The sequence below is a fragment of the Sardina pilchardus genome, chromosome 22, assembly GCF_963854185.1.
Source record: "Sardina pilchardus chromosome 22, fSarPil1.1, whole genome shotgun sequence".
NCBI lineage: Eukaryota > Metazoa > Chordata > Actinopteri > Clupeiformes > Clupeidae > Sardina > Sardina pilchardus.
This window is the reverse complement of record NC_085015.1, coordinates 5,125,193-5,142,963: the sequence shown is the minus strand read 5'-3', so window position 1 is coordinate 5,142,963 and position 17,771 is coordinate 5,125,193. Positions and strand designations below refer to the sequence as shown.

The 17,771-nt window shown below is 46.7% G+C and overlaps 1 protein-coding gene across 1 annotated transcript in view; it reads right to left on the bottom strand.

The window, feature by feature from the left end:
- Positions 1-15,959, bottom strand: part of LOC134070529 (ATP-binding cassette sub-family C member 12-like) — a 47,261-nt gene extending 31,302 nt beyond the window's left edge. Inside the window, exons 1-4 of the mRNA XM_062526914.1 lie at positions 15,910-15,959; positions 11,820-11,915; positions 11,419-11,565; positions 9,850-9,997 (exon numbers count right to left, since the gene is read on the bottom strand). Coding sequence (XP_062382898.1) covers positions 9,850-9,997; positions 11,419-11,565; positions 11,820-11,915; positions 15,910-15,959 — 441 coding nt within the window. The remainder of the gene's footprint in view (positions 1-9,849; positions 9,998-11,418; positions 11,566-11,819; positions 11,916-15,909) is intronic.
- Positions 15,960-17,771: the final 1,812 nt, after the last annotated feature.

The following is a 17,771-nucleotide window of genomic DNA, read 5'->3' as shown; positions in this document are numbered from 1 at the left end:
GTTTTCTGTGTGTCTGGTTGAGCCTGCGTGTGGGTGTGTGAGGACCTCCGTTCACAGGTGCACCCAATTCCACTGATGAGCTGCGGGATTGGCAAAGCCGTGGATAAAAGGACAATGGCCACGTTTACATGATGTTTTTAATTCTGAATTAGTTTATTCAGAATTAAATAGATCGGAATTAAAATATTCTCCTTCGAGTTTACATGGAAATAATAATTCAGAATTGGCGTTTACATGGAACATACGTTAATTACGCTTTATTGTATTCTGCTGAACGTCTGGGGGTCGGGAAGGGTTCCGATTGGACAGGCGGCGCATGAACGTAGCCTAATAAGGTCTACCGGAAGAAAACAAACTTTAGCTGGCTAGCAACTTTTTTGTCATCTCGGGTTAACGTTACTGCATGGACAATAACATAATGAAAACGGGTTTCACAGTAACTCTGATAATAGGCCTACTATTTAGCCAGCTGCTCGAGAATATTGTCAAGCTTCACGTTTGCTAGCTGAGGAGGAGAAGACTGTCGGAGAAGGGGGGAAGAAGACGGAGCCGAATTAACCATGAAACGAGCATGCGCTTCTTCTTCCTCCTTATACGAGCATGCGCCAAACAAACGGAATAAACTTTTAATCGGAATAAAGGTTTACATGATCAAGGAGGGGAGTTAATTCCGCTTTAACATCGGAATAAACCAACCACTTAAATCGGAATTAAGTTTAATTCGGAATAATCATTTTCAAGCGGAATAAGGGTTTACATGGTCTCTTTTAAAGCGGAATTAACTTTTATTCCGATTTAACTTGGTTTTATTCTGAATTAAAGCTCTCATGTAAACGCAGCAAATGAACGCCTGCGTCGGGACAGAGGGCTCCAGGACGACCGACAACTCTTCCGAGACGCGGACAACAGCACGACGAGTCGACACTATTCAACGCACTCTAATCTCGTCAGTTAAGGAAAGTGTCCGAACTGTACTCTGGTGAGAGCGTGTGGGCTGAATGCGTATTCTATCCTAGAACTGATTATTCCCTTCCTCTACCCGCAGTCTCGATTGTCCGCCTCCTTCGGAGCTGCTCAGCGTGACGCCGGCCTGGAATACAAGGGTGGGATTCAAGCCGCGGCTACGGTGTATCCCCGCTGGCAACGCTCACTACTCTACAGCGATTACAGTGACTCTGGACTGGGCTGGGTCGTGAGTGGTGGACTGAAGTTCGCCTACTGACTTTACTCTCTCTTCTCTCGTTCTCTCTCTCTCGCTCCTCTGCCCCTCCGCCCCTTAGTTAGGTAGCTGTGTGTGGCTGCTCGTCTACTTCCTTAAGTCCGTGGTGTTTAGGCTACTTGCAATTGTTCTAACATAGACAACCTTACGAGTTATATACACCCTGAGCGTATTTGCACATATTTAATCACTTTGCTTGAATTGTATATTTGCACATGTCGAATTGTATTTCCCGTACTTTGGAGTGCCATCATATTTATTGAATTGCTAACTTTGCACGTAGTGAACTATTTATATATTCTTATGACCGTGTGTTTGGTTGCTGTGCTATTTGATATTTAATCACGTTATTGGAATTGCATATTTGCACATGTCGAATATCTCAAATTGCAGAGTGTTTATTTATATCTTATTGCTCAAATTGCATGTTTGCACTAGTCCAATTGTATCCTGTATTTTGGAGTGATATAGCATGGATTGAATCTTGAATTTTGCACATTGAGTGAACTGTTTATACTGCTTTGATCGTGGGTTTGGTTGCTGTGCTATTTATTCTAAATATTGTTGGCTATTGTAGGACTGGTGTGGAGTGAGCCTAGCTATTTATGTGACATTGTGTTTACAGTAGGGGGCGCCAGATTACAAACCATAGTTTACCTAATTAAGGGAAAAGACTGAACGGATAGGGGCAATTGATTGGAATGTGTTGTGAATTACTTTTTATACTCTGTTAATAAACTGTTTGTATTTTATGATACTACTGTCTCCGTCTTATTGCTTGTGTGTTACAAGGGTCAAAGTATCTGTGCCCTCTTGCACCGTTACAATTTTGGCGTAGTCTGCAGGACCCTTGATGCACGCAGGCAATATGAGTAATGGCGAGCAGCCGCAGGTAGATAGCGCACGGCCCCAAGTGTTAAATGCATTAATGCCCTGGTTTATGGGTGGGCCATGGGTCCCTAAATTTAGCGGGGGGGAAGAACCACGTAAATTCCAAGAATGGCGGACACAAATGGAAGCTTTTATTCGGGCTCAGGGGCTAAATGTGGAACAACGTGTGGATTTTGTTCTGAGTGCATTAGAGGGGAGTGCCAAAAGAGAGATCCTGCTACTGGATGAGGGAAACCGCAACACCGATTTGAAAATCCTGGACTCTCTAGCGGGACTATATGGTGGCCAGCAGCCAATTGCACAGCTACGAGTACAGTTTTTCAATTGTAAACAGGAAGCTGGGGAGGCTGTCGGGGCTTTCAGCCTCCGCCTGCGTGAGCTACACCAGAAGTGGCGGGCCAGGGATCCACTCGCCGAAGGCACAGACGATGAACTGCTACGCACACAGTTTGCGATGGGGCTGAGACCGGGACCGATTAGACAGGAGTTATTAAGACTACTACGAAGGAATTCCACACTCAGTTTCATGGATGCATGTAAGGAATCGAAGGCCTTGGAAAAGGAGTTGGCACCGGAAGAAGAGTTCCAGGTCTGTCCTACATTCACAGCGCCCCCGTTGAGAACAGCCGCCAAAACGACAGAGGGAAAAGGTCGAGAAACAACCACAGCTGACTGGCAGCAGATGAAGGATGCCCTGCGTGCGGAATTACAGCAGGACTTAAAAGAACAGATAACAACTTTGGGTAAGACCCTTGCAGAAGAACTCCGCACGCACCTGAGCCTGGCCCCACAGTCACCAATGGCTGAAATGCCTCCACAATCAAATTGGCAACAACACCCCAACACCGCTCCCAGACGTCAACGCCTTGGCTCAGCTCCCCCTAGCCAGCAGCTGTATCAGTGGGATGCTCAAGGACGGGCCATTTGCCGTGACTGCGGGGAAGCCGGGCACATACAGCGATTCTGCCCAAGAAGACGCCCAGCACAAGCGGTTTTTCGGCATCCCCGGTCACAGCAGGGCGAGTGAACCGGGAGGGGCAGACAATCACACCCCCTCAAAGGCCCTCTATGGTGGGCAAATGCCCAGTAGTTGAGGTGTTGGTCCAAGGGCGAACAGTTCCATGTATTATAGACACCGGTTCTCAAGTTACCCTCTTTAGTCAGTCCTTGTTCCAACAACATTTCAGTGAGGATTGTATACAAGATCCCGGCCGAGTTTCATGGTTAGCTTTGAGGGCAGCTAATGGTCTTCAAATTCCCTATGTGGGATATGCAGTCCTTGATTTCAATATAGGGGGAGTGGAGGTGAAAAGGAAGGGGGTGGTTGTCGTACAAGATGATTGTATTAATACAGAATATGGTCTTTTAGGTATGAATGTGATCGTTGACTGTTGGGAGGGCATCTTCCAGGGCGGGCACCCAGGCGTCACCGCTTTTAAATCCGTGTTTCCTCCCTCTGCAGATAAGGCCTGGGATGCTGCCTTTGCAGCCTGCCAACGAACGTGTGCTGTGGAAGCTGAAGTAAGGGTCCAGGGAATAGCCAAGCTGCAACGACAGAACCCAGTGGTGATCCCTCCAGCCACTGAAATGATCATTTGGGCTTATGTTCCACAGGCAGGCAATCAGGCAAACCAACCCGTTTTGATTGAAGACATGGATGACCGTGGACGGGAGTGGTGCATAGCCAGGTCTGTGGGGGTGATACAAGGTGGGAAAGTCCCTCTCCGCGTCTGTAACCCGAATCCCTTCCCATTGGAACTGCCGCAACGACGCCCACTGGCCACAGTAACCCAGATCGATCCAAGAGATATAGAGGGGCGATCCAGGCTTGTGTTACGGACTCCTGAACCCCAAGTAGTAGAGGTCGACGTCCAACTTGTCGAACAGACCCCAACGGAAGACCATCCTGCTTTGGCACTACGAGGTGAGGACCTTAACCGTGACCAACAGGCCCAGCTGACAGCTCTTCTAAGAAAGTGGACCCACGTGTTTGCAGCCCACGATGAAGATTTCGGGAAGACTGCAGCAGTCACACATCAAATACCCACAGGCACAGCGCCACCAATACGGGAAAGGTATCGCCCCGTGCCCCCTAACCTCTACCCAGACCTGAGGGCACTTCTACAGGGAATGCTGGATAGTGGGGTGGTAAAAGAGAGTTCCAGCCCGTGGGCAGCCCCAGTCGTCTTGGCGAAAAAGAAAGATGGCTCGTGGCGATTCTGCGTGGATTACCGCAAGTTAAATGCAGTGACTCACAAGGACTCGTTCCCACTCCCACGCATCGAGGAATCACTTGCTAGCCTCTCTAAAGCAGACTGGTACTCAACTCTTGATCTGGCGAGCGGCTACTGGCAGGTGGAGGTGGACCCAGCAGATCAGGAGAAGACGGCCTTTACCACCCCTTTCGGCCTGTACCAGTTTGAGCGCATGCCGTTTGGCCTCTGCAATGCGCCAGCCACATTTCAGAGGCTGATGCAGCGCTGCCTGGGATCCCACGTTTATGACTGTCTTCTGATTTATTTGGACGATGTAATCGTATACTCGCCTGACTTTTGTACCCACCTACAGCATCTTGAGCAGGTTTTTAGCCGGCTCCAGGCCCATGGATTAAAGCTGCAACCCCGCAAATGTCACTTGTTTCAGCGGAAAGTAACATACCTGGGGCATGTGGTCAGCAGCCAGGGTGTGGCGACAGACCCAGCAAAGACGGCAGCCGTCCAGGACTGGCCTGCTCCAGCAACCGTGAAACAGGTGCGCTCGTTTTTGGGGTTTGCGGGGTACTACCGCAGATTCATCCCCGCTTTCTCCAAAATAGCCGCCCCACTTAACCAGCTCTTGCAAGGGAATGCTAATCGGCCCTCTTCAGCAATCCGGTGGACCACGGAGTGCCAGTTGGCTTTTGATGCCCTGAAACAGGCCCTCCTCACTGCCCCCATCCTGGCCTATGCCGATTTCCAACACCCCTTCAGGTTGTACACGGACGCAAGTCTTGATGGCCTGGGTGCTGTCCTTGCTCAGGTCCAGGACGGCAAAGAACGAGTTATCGCATATGCCAGTCGGAGCCTCCACCCACCGGAGCGAAGTGACCAAAATTATAGCTCCTTTAAACTCGAGCTGCTAGCCCTGAAGTGGGCTATCACCGATAAATTTAGAGACTACTTGTGGGGGGCTCATGTCACAGTCTTTACGGACAATAATCCTTTGGTCCACTTGGACACCGCAAGGCTGGGAGCGACTGAGCAACGGTGGGTGGCCCAGCTGGCGAATTACTCCTATGAGATCCGGTACCGGCCGGGGACGACTAATCGCAATGCGGACGCTCTTTCCCGGTTGCCAGGGGAGACCACCAAGGCAGCAGCACAGGCAGTGAGAAGTATTGAGCCAGCAGAGTCACCGGTTGGGCTGGAGAGATGGGGTAGGCAGCAAAAGAGGGACCCGGACCTTCGGCAAATGCATGCTTGGAAAGCACAAGGTGGACCCCCAAACCTAACTAACCTCTCCACTCTTTCTCCCCAGCTTCGAGGTTTACTAAGGGAGTGGGACCGCCTGGAGCTGCAGGGGGGAGTTCTTGTTAGATGTGTCACTGAGCCAGACACTGGGACTCCAGTGCAACAAGTCGTGATTGCCGTCGATCAAGCCCACCAGGTATGGGAGGAGTATCATAGAGCCGCAGGTCATGCAAGTGGGGACCGAATGGTCTCACTCTTACGGAGGAGATTTTACTGGGTGGGCATGAGTGGGAGTGCAAGAGCTTGGGCGAATGAGTGTATGAACTGTATACTGGGGAAAAGGGGAGCCCAACCAAAAGCACCCTTGTGCTCCATATCGCCTAGTTACCCATTAGAGATTGTTGCATTGGACTTTCTGTCATTGGGGAGACCCTTTGATACGTATCCTTATGTCCTTGTAATAACTGATGTGTTCTCCCGTTACGCTCTAGCGGTCCCCACCCGAGATCAGACTGCCTTGACCACCGCCAAGGTCCTATGGACTAATCTCATTCTCCCATTTGGCTGCCCAGAACGCATCCTTAGTGACCAAGGTGGTGCATTTGAATCAGACCTGATGCATGACCTCTGCGTAATATATGGTTGTAAGAAAGATCGAACTACACCATACCACCCGCAGGGTAATGGGGCCTGCGAAAGGTTCAACCGCACTCTACTGTCCCTTTTGAGCACCATCGACCAAGACTCCCAAGCGCAGTGGCCCAGAGCATTGCCCGGCTTTGCTGCAGGCTTATAACAACACTACCCACTCCAGCACAGGCATGACCCCTCACTATGTCCTCTTTGGCCGCCATGCAAGGCTGCCAGTGGACGTACAACATGATATTGCACCCCCACAGCCCAGATACGACCTACAGGGGTGGGTTAAGAATCACCACCAGACCCTCCTAGAAGCCTATGCCACTGTACGGAACAACGTTGAGCGTCGCCAGCAGTGGAATCAAGCCAGCTATGATAAACGCACCCTAACCTTGCCACTGCTACCAGGAGAGAGGGTGCTGCTCAGGAACTTCCGTCGCCGTGCTCAGGGTAAACTCGCACCCCAATGGCTCCCGACTCCCTTTGTGGTGGTTGCTCAGCCATATCCAGACCGCCCAGTCTTCAGCATTCGCCCTGAGGGTAAGGATGGCCCCATCCGCACCATCCACCGAAATAACATACGGCCCTGCCCCGGAGGACAGCGGAAGGAAGCTACGGCCGACGACAACCAACAGGGAGAGGGTCAAAGCTCGACAAGCAATAGCTCTTTACACCAGCACTGGCCGAATGTTCCTATGGCCCTGCCCAGCGATGTCCTCCCATACCAACCACCTTCAGCACCAGCCACACAGACTGCACCCCTGGACTTGGTGAGGGGTACATCACACTCCCAGGCCTCAGACATCCCACCCCACGACGCCCCTGAGCCGAATGTAGTAGGGTCCTCTTCCTCCAACACCACCACTGGCCCAGCCCCTGAACCTGACGCCATGTCTGGTCCCACCACCCGACGAAACCCCCCACGTCCTAACCGAGGTATACCCCCTGTACGCTATAAGCCTTAAAAAAAAAAAAATAGACTATGATCGGGACGATCACTGTAAAAGACTGGGGGGAAATGTAGAAAAGGGGTAGGCCTGATGGAAATGAGACTATGGAACACGGTGCAGTGATCGGGACGATCCCTGTTAAAGACTGGGGGGAAATGTAGCGAATATACGGTGCAGTGATCGGGACGATCCCTATTAAAGACTGGGGGGAAATGTAGCGAATGCACTGGACTGATTTTACATGTATTACTTATATGGGTGGGATTGGCTGTTTTCTGTGTGTCTGGTTGAGCCTGCGTGTGGGTGTGTGAGGACCTCCGTTCACAGGTGCACCCAATTCCACTGATGAGCTGCGGGATTGGCAAAGCCGTGGATAAAAGGACAATGAACGCCTGCGTCGGGACAGAGGGCTCCAGGACGACCGACAACTCTTCCGAGACGCGGACAACAGCACGACGAGTCGACACTATTCAACGCACTCTAATCTCGTCAGTTAAGGAAAGTGTCCGAACTGTACTCTGGTGAGAGCGTGTGGGCTGAATGCGTATTCTATCCTAGAACTGATTATTCCCTTCCTCTACCCGCAGTCTCGATTGTCCGCCTCCTTCGGAGCTGCTCAGCGTGACGCCGGCCTGGAATACAAGGGTGGGATTCAAGCCGCGGCTACGGTGTATCCCCGCTGGCAACGCTCACTACTCTACAGCGATTACAGTGACTCTGGACTGGGCTGGGTCGTGAGTGGTGGACTGAAGTTCGCCTACTGACTTTACTCTCTCTTCTCTCGTTCTCTCTCTCTCGCTCCTCTGCCCCTCCGCCCCTTAGTTAGGTAGCTGTGTGTGGCTGCTCGTCTACTTCCTTAAGTCCGTGGTGTTTAGGCTACTTGCAATTGTTCTAACATAGACAACCTTACGAGTTATATACACCCTGAGCGTATTTGCACATATTTAATCACTTTGCTTGAATTGTATATTTGCACATGTCGAATTGTATTTCCCGTACTTTGGAGTGCCATCATATTTATTGAATTGCTAACTTTGCACGTAGTGAACTATTTATATATTCTTATGACCGTGTGTTTGGTTGCTGTGCTATTTGATATTTAATCACGTTATTGGAATTGCATATTTGCACATGTCGAATATCTCAAATTGCAGAGTGTTTATTTATATCTTATTGCTCAAATTGCATGTTTGCACTAGTCCAATTGTATCCTGTATTTTGGAGTGATATAGCATGGATTGAATCTTGAATTTTGCACATTGAGTGAACTGTTTATACTGCTTTGATCGTGGGTTTGGTTGCTGTGCTATTTATTCTAAATATTGTTGGCTATTGTAGGACTGGTGTGGAGTGAGCCTAGCTATTTATGTGACATTGTGTTTACAGTAGGGGGCGCCAGATTACAAACCATAGTTTACCTAATTAAGGGAAAAGACTGAACGGATAGGGGCAATTGATTGGAATGTGTTGTGAATTACTTTTTATACTCTGTTAATAAACTGTTTGTATTTTATGATACTACTGTCTCCGTCTTATTGCTTGTGTGTTACAAGGGTCAAAGTATCTGTGCCCTCTTGCACCGTTACATTCACACATTTGAAAAATCATAGAACAAATCTCCGTTACAAGACCTATGTAGGAGTGTTTGAATGACGTCAAACGGTTCAGTGGTTTTAGAGCCTTTGATCGTTGATTTTGGTCGGAAGATATAATAATAAGAAGAAGAACAGTGATAACAGTACATTGCATTTACATGCAATGAAATTATGCATTCATAGCCATAGCGTTTCTGTTGCAATCAAAATCAACCTAAGCCAACACGGTCTCACACCCAACTCGTCGAACGCATGCAGCCGTGAACCTCACTGCTGTTCATCTGTCAATCATCACATAAAGCCCGCCCTGATAATGTGATTGGTCCGAACAGCTCTGTGCCTCGAATAGTAGCAGCTGAACAGAGCAGTGCCAGACCGAAGTTCCCTGCAGAAAAATAATGTAGGCGGGGCTAAACTTCGGTCTGGCATCCAGGCTATTGCTTGTGTGTGATGCCGACGAAACACTCTCTAAGGCACAGAATAAATAACTTTCTGCCCGTTAACCTACCTAGCTAGCTTGCTAGCTAATATTAGCACAGTAAACGAAAGTGAATGGGAAATAACCTGAAATAACACACGTTCATAAACGTAGTTCTAGCAAAAATTTGTTAGGAAGGTTTATCAAAATGGGTTTGAAACTTACATCGCTGATTGTAGGGCTAATGGTTAGTTTAAACAAAGTCTTTTGCTACCTAGATGTTTTGAAGGGTTAGGAGTAAGACTCAACCTATCAGATTGGTAAATTGAGGCCGACGGCCACTGGCCGACTCTACATGTCAAGTCGGCCAAAACTGGCCAAAATTAACCCCTACGCCGATGACAACTGGCAACGGCACGGGACACACCAAACAGACTCCAGTCCCCGACCGCCCCCGACTGCCCGACGGCCGATTATCGGGTTGGTGTGTTTAGGACTTTAGACACTAGACAATACAATACAAAGAACATCATCAGAGACAGCGCAACAATCACAGGACTCACAATCTTGAGGCTTACAGACAGGGTTAATTAAAGTGCATTTCAGTATTCAAGTGAGGGGTAAGAATGGGACAGTCTCCGTGTGTGTGTGTGTGTGTGTGGGGGGGGGGGGGGCTGTAAGGACGTACCGGTCCAATGAACGTGAACCCTGCCAGCAGGATGCAGGTGATGGCACTGAGGAAGAGGCGGGTCTTCTGGAAGCGCATCACCACCCTCCCCAGAGACGCCTTCTCCAGGCCCACACGAGACACCTCCTCCTGCCACAACTGCTCCATCCTGACCCCCCCCCCCCCCCCCCCCCCCCACACACACACACACACACACACACACACACACACAATATTGCAACCCAAAAAAGTTTACATTTATACTAGTATCTTCTACTTGTCAATGGTTATTGTTCCATATATCCCTTATTAATTAATGGAAACAACACATTTTATTTATTTACAGATCTTATTTATTAACTTCAATCTGAAGCATTCAAGTGAAACTAGATGTACCGCACAGCGGTACAACATATGACCATTGCTCAGTTCTGCACATTCTCTCTGCAAAAAAATGTACACTTGTCAATTTCAACAAGATTTTTATAAACAGATGAATTCAATAAGGTATTGTGCTGGCTAAGTGGGTTTAGTTGGTTCTGATTGGATTGAGTCAGTTCTGATTGGGTTTAGTCAGTTCTGATTGGATTGAGTCGGTTCTGATTGGATTGGGTTGGTTCTGGTTTGGTTTAGTCGGTTCTGATTGGATTGGGTTGGTTCTGGTTGGGTTTAGTCGGTTCTGATTGGATTTGGCTGGTTCTGGTTGGTTTAGTCGGTTCTGATTGGATTGGGTTGGTTCTGGTTGGGTTTAGTCGGTTCTGATAGGATTGGGCTGGTTCTGGTTGGGTTTAGTCGGTTCTGATTGGATTGGGCTCGTTCTAGTTGGGTTTAGTCGGTTCTATATTACCCTTAGCCTGATTTATGACAGTTTATTCCAAAAAACATGGCGAAAATTTATTTTCTTTAAAGGCTGGTAGTATTTTCTGATTTAATGAATAACTAAACAAGATATCCATGATTCCATCTGTAAAATACTTCCCTGCTGAAAAATAATGTAGGCGGGGCTAAAGTTCGGCGGCACCCAGGCTAGGACTATAGTGCCTCTGAGCGGAAAAACCACGCATGCAAGTTTGTGCCACCAGGAAAGTCTCCAGCCTCACAATCATGCTCATGAAAAGGCAGACTGACCGATTGAGGACTGTTGCAAAAAGTATACGCTAAAGCTGTAGGGGAAGCTCTGCAGAGAAACCTGCAAGCCTAAAAATACACGCTAAAGCTGTAGGGAAAGCTCTGCAGAGAAATCTGCAAGCCTAAAACGAGCGAAAATGAAAAGCGAAAGCGAAACCAGCGATGAAATCGCCAAATCTGCATAGTTTCCCTTTAATAACTTAAATCAGGTACATTCAGTTTCACTTGAATGCTTCACATAGCGGTACAAAATAGGACTGTTGCTCAGTTCTGCACATTCTCTCCGCAAACCAATTGCGGGTGTCAATATCAACAAGATTTTTATGAACAGATGGAGCGGTTTTAATATGTATTCAACAAGGCATTGTGCTGGCCGAGTGGGTGTGATCGGTTCTGAGTGGGTTTGGTCGGTTCTGAGAGGGTTTAGTCGGTTCTGAGAGTGTCGAGTGCAAGTGAACGGACCGGTTCCCGTTGGCGCTGGCTCCATCCTGCGGTGAGAGAACCAGAGAGCTTCGGTCCAGACGGTTCTGGAAAATTCTCCATATCATGGGCGTCATCCAGGCAAATGAACCAAGAGAGAAGAACCCTGCTTTGTCCAACGGGTGGGACCTGGACAGACAGACAGACAGACAGGTAAACTCTCACATACACACACACACACACACATACATACACACACACACACACACACACACACACACACACACACACACACACACACACACCAAGGACTAGTAGTCTCAGGATCTAACCCTAACACTACACATTCAAAGCATGATGTCTGGTTTATTGTGTGTGTGTGTGTGTGTGTGTGTGTGTGTGTGTGTGTGTGTGTGTGTGTGTGCGTGTGCATGTTCACCCACCCTGATGAGAAGCAGAAGGGAATCATGGTCTGCAAGCAGTGGCAGTATCGGTGGTGGTGCTCTGGCTGGGGATTGTCTCCTCCAACGGTTCCCCCACTGAATGAGATGTCAGCCAAGAATCAGTGGTCACTGCTTATGCGTGGGGAGTGGGGGGTGGGGGGTGGAGAGGGGGCACAAGAAGAGACAGCAGATGTGGTTGATGAAATGCTTTAACAATGGACAAAATAGGAGGATATACTTTGGATTATTCCACTGCTCGGTTGAATTCCCCATTGTCCTGCATTCTATAAGGTGTGCATTAACTTTAGATATACGCACGGCTATGAAGTAGTTCCAATTTGTTGGCCATATCACACTTGAATATTAATTCGCCAAACTTGTTGTGAAGTTTAAATGCACTGTCATGTTACATACAAGCTGTAAAATACAGACATTCAGATCATAGTAACGTTTAGCATATGACAGGTGTCATTTAGCTAGTTACAGTAGGTGGCAGTAGGCTAAGAAAAATAGCAATCTTTCAAAGTTAACATTCATCAGAATCCTGGGATATGCCAGCTTGACAACGGGAGATTAGAACTAACGATTGGCTTTTAGCCATAGCAACCATCCATTTAGAACTAGTAACCGCACTTTGAGAAATTAGTTGACATGTGTCTGGGAAAAGTAGTTCTACAAACAATACAGTTCTAGCGATTAAAACATTTAAATTAGCACCGGAAACGAACACAACGCAAGTGGCTACAGACCTCACGCCGTGCAGTTGTTCAAAGTTAATGCACTTTTCTAGACGGAACGTTTTGAGAATAATGGCTGGCTGATGAAGTTATTGGCTGGCTAGCCGGCTCAGCCAAAACCCAAATGGCTGCTGCAGCCGCCAACTTTTTCATGGCTGATAATGGCTTATAACAATATAAAAGGTCCAAATAAAACTATGCAGCAATAAAAGTGATACAAATTACATCATACCAAATTAGCTAAAAGTGCACCATATAGTCTCATTTCTCTCAAAGTGTACTGTATGTGTACTGTATGCATGTTGGTGGGATGGGTTTTTGCAGGATGAGTTTCCCATTGCAGAATATGAGGCATGAACCACATCCACATCAACAATTTTCACACTTCCCTTCTCACTTACATACTGTGAGTACTGGGTGAACCCTGCCTGAACTTCCAGGGAATTTCTCCTCTCTTTACTGCCAGAACCTTTGACTCCAATCAGAAAAAGCCATACTCTAGTCCTGGCACGCTATTGGCCGGTGACGTGACGATGACGAAACATAAGCGACGCAAAGCAGCAGTTGTGTACACACTCAACCTATCGATGCCGCTGTCGCTTCTGTTTTGGAAGATTTGAAAGGCTTTTTTCTTTGAAAACAGAACAAAAACTTGCCCTGGAACAGTTCATACAGAAGGACGTGTTTACAGTACGATTCTACTGACCGACTTTGGTAAAAGTTTAATGTAGGCCTACCAAAGTAACCTGACTTTCGCCAGATCCTGTAGTTCGCTGTCTGCTTCACACAAGGATCTGGGACTTCTCGATAGGAGATGTATTTATGAAGGCGGGTCCTTGTAAAACATCCTCGCATGTGATTTGATAAACCACTTGCCTGTTATCTTGAATGACGTGCTAGGCTTCTTCAAGCTCTTGCCAAACCCGGTCGGAAGAAGAGTAAAAACATCCTTGCCACCAATAAATGTCTTCAAAACTATTCTCTGTTAATCTTTTAAAGAATGAATACTCGATAGATTCGACAAAACGGTTGAAATAGCAGAATCAATGTCAGCACAAGACTCCTCGCTGCGTGCCGCCATTGTTATTTGAATCAAATACTCGCTTCGGCGCTCCTGATTGGTTGCTAATTTTTTGATCACTGGCAGGGGTTTGGATTGCCCTCGCGTCCAGACCCTTGTGTGGAGCTCAGCGAAACGCCTCTGGTGGAGCATGGCGGAACTACAAGGGTCTGGCGAGAGTCAGGCTACTACCAAAGCCCCGCTCGTGGCAATTGCGTACGGAGTCATTTGAACAGTGGCGGACCGTCAGGGCCTTCAAGGCCTTCTCTGAAGGCCTAACTATTTCCAAACGAATGAAAAATACTAGTGTCTTTAGTAACATTTTACTTAACCATTTATTATTTGCTCATGCTTCTCCTTCCCCGATCGTTCTCGACTACTACCGCTGTCGGCTATGTGAAATGATTGACAGACTGTCTGAACAAATAGTGAGAGTGTGCGATATATTTTCACCCAATCCCATGAGTTCCCTTGTTAAGGCCCGCATCAGGCCTTCACAAGGAATCACTGCGTTTACGGTACCTAAGCAACCATTAGAAATCATATATTTGGATTCGGGTTGATTGATGGCTACATCTGACTAATTAGCCAATCAAATCGACCTATTATGGCGAGGTAGGCAGGTCTGACTGCAGCTAGGCCTGCAATGTTCGAAAAGAATCCCCGGAATCGTTCATCACAAATGTTAACGCTGTTTGAGGCGTTTACTGTCTATGGCTTGACGTGATACATCTTGTGCCAGTGTCAGAATCAGACTGGACTTCAATGGATACATAAATGTGTCATACTGACATGACTATGGTTATAGTTATGAATAGTAAATAAACCATCATTAAGCAGAAATAATGTAGGCTATAGTGTCAGCGTCAGCTGGACTAGCAGATATCGATAGTGCTACACATAACGTCAGCTATAACTCTGCACGTAGCTGGTCACTGCAGGAATTGGTAAGTTTTGTTTCATGTTTATTTCATAACATAAGACTTGAAAATAGATGCTTGTTATCTGGCCCTTTACTATATAACAAACGTGTTTTAGTGCTGCTTGGTTACGACTAGATTGTTAGCTTGGTACGACTAGATTGTATGCTAGCTTGAAGTTGTGTGCGAGTTGATGAGACTTGGTGAAGCTGTCGGGATCGGCATGTCAAACTGTCATTTGGTTCCCTGCCCTCCAAGGTCTGGTTTACTGCCAGTCTACTGCCCTGCTAGTTTAGTCCGACTTTTGATCTCTTTGAGTTTTGTGGAAATTATTGGTGAAATCCGTGGCATGGCCATAATGTGAGCTATTAATGCATTCTGAAATAGCCAACAAGCAGTGGCAACAGGCAATACGTTTTGTGACTTCTATGTTTAATATCATGGGTGGTGTGCTGTGACATTTTCTGTTGAGACATTTCTCATAGTGCACCGTGAAGGTTTGGCAAACACTGCAGCAAAGATACTGACTGTAGGATAGCCTAGCCCTGTAGTTCCATGCTTTGGAGTAATCGGAGCAGCAGCGAAGCAACCTAAAATAATTGCACTGTAGCCTACACGCTACAGCTAAATAGAAGAGCTCTACAAACAGTCTGAACCAAGTAAGCCGATAGCCTAAATATTTCAAGTAGGGCCTAGTCTGCTCAAACCCATGCTGCTGATAAGGATAATGGCCAGGTCCCAATAAAGATGTTATGTTTACCAATAAACAATGCGGAATTCAGCTCGGACGTATTTGTTTATGTAACGAAAATAGTGATACACCGACTCGCGTTAGAAAGAGAAAACGTTTCTCTCCCACTGTGAAATGCAGGGAAATTGCACATTTTAACCTTGTAATGTAAAAAAAATCTACGGGGGGATCCCCCCGTAACGCCCCCCTAATTTATTTATTTTTTGCCAAAAAATAGTCATTATTGAAGGCCTAATTGCTGAACTCACGGTCCGCCACTGCATTTGAACGATGCCCATTAATCACACCTCTTGTGCAGAAACAAAGCGCAGCCTCCCCAGACTAATGTTCAATCTTAAAAGATTGAGCTTAGTATGGTGAAAACCAGACTAAGTACTTGTGGTAAGGGCTTCAGACATTTTGATGGCAGGCGTGTACCAAAGTGCTCCGTCCATCCATGTTCCATTGGCCCTAGTCTTGCTTTGGGGTCCTTGTGGCAAGTGGCATTGTAGTTGACCTGGCCCCAGCCCAGACACACACCAAGAACTCTCAGTCAACGCTGCATCTTGCTCTGGTGTCTGCTTCTCCAAAGTTGGCTAAATATTGGACTGGGTCGGAAGCCATAGACCCACCTTGCTCATACGGCATTCGCCGCCTCTCATCAGTGCCATACTGCTGCCAGATCTCCCTCATCTCGAGTTCTTGGAAGTATTGGCAGTAATGGAGAAGCAATGCAAAGGTGTCTGTGTCATTGGAGACTACAACAACCCTCTTGCATTACTTCACACAAACAGCCCACTCAACATGCACCAGCAACCTGGCATCAGCCTCCTAAATCCAGTTCAAGAGGTCTGGGATCTCTTCGCTATCACCTGTCTTTGCTGGTAGCACCTCATCATCAATGACAACAGAGTTGACAATGACAGTAGCATTGCCACCGGCTCGATTGCACACTATGGGTGCCTCTCATTTGTTTTTTTATACACCCTCCGTTCCTTTCTCGATCCTCGTCCTCACTGATATAGATAAAGAATGATGGGGCGGCAACAATGGGATAGCCTATCCAGTGTTAGTTATAGATCAGTGGGAATGAGCCTTGAGGACCGAGGACCGAGGAGAGAGTTTACAGTAAATACGTGCAATTCATGTAAATAAATGGTTATTTATTTAAAACGTAGCAACTGGTTGTTCTACTGTATGTCCCTGGCATCTGAACCAGATTAGGTGTGTAAGGGGGACGTGGTCACACTGGTTGTGCTACCCTTGACATTGAGCTCCCCATTTTCATCAACTCAGCAACATAATTATTATCAAAGTCTTACCTTGAAACAACCGAAAGCTAGCTCCAAATTGTAGGGCGACGACAAACTTGTTTCCTGTGTGTTAAACAATAGCCCATTCATGTAAGAACCATAATCAGAGCCAAGAATGTTGCAACACTTTGATGGGATGGGCAGTATATCTGATACATGTATTTAAAATACGAATACAAAAGAGTATTTTGTCATTTGTATTTGATGTAAATGCCATATTTTGCATCAAAATACTCCAGTCAGTGTTTTGTATTTTTAAAATGCTGCACAATACCTTGAGATAATTATAGACTGTAGAAAAAACTAATGTAAAGTGAGGGCTGTCCAATTTCTTACCTTGCAATTACATACAATAGTCTATAATGAAACACTTCCTCATTGTGTCGAAATACTATTTCAAGTGAGTAATTAATTTGTTTTCGCATTGAATCAAGTAAAGTAAGCGTACATGCTGGGGCATTAAGTTTGGGTTCAGACAGCATATAAGGAGATTGTTATCCGTCCAGACAGTAAATGGCCACCCTTTTAACCCTCTGCTAAATGATTGTTAAACGTGAGTCAGTCAAGTAAATAATCTGACAAACTCAAGTTCAGAAACTCACCGTCATCGTCACGCTGATGGCTGCTTGTTACAGTGGCTGCATGATGAGTGGTTCATGTGGCCTTGATCATGCACAACATTTCAGAATGCCAACTGTGCAACCAATCATATGGCTAGTTTCAGTGGAAAAAATAACTGGGCAAATTAAAGACAAGGAAGCATTTCCCTCTGTTTTTTTTCCTCACAAATCACACCCTGTGTCCAAGTTTGCCTGTGCAAGTTCACAGATCAAAGGGCACAAACAAAGGCAACCATTGTCTTTGTGCCAATCCTTAACAGAAAAAAAATGACATATCTCAATGCATCAAAATGACTTTGACAGATGGGTTTTGTTGGGTGTGTTGAATTACTTTCCTTGTAGCATTGTAGCATTGTAGTTCACCAGGTCAAAAAAACAATTATATTTCCTTATTACCTGCATACTTGAGGATGAAGATAGGCACATCAAGTTTCTCATATACTGGAACTTCAAGTCTGTATTGCCAAAAGTATTGGGTTACCTGCCTTGACTCACATGAACTTAAAGGGATATTCCACCATTTGGGGAATTATGCTCCTTTTCCACCTCCCCTTGTGCCATCCTGCCGACTC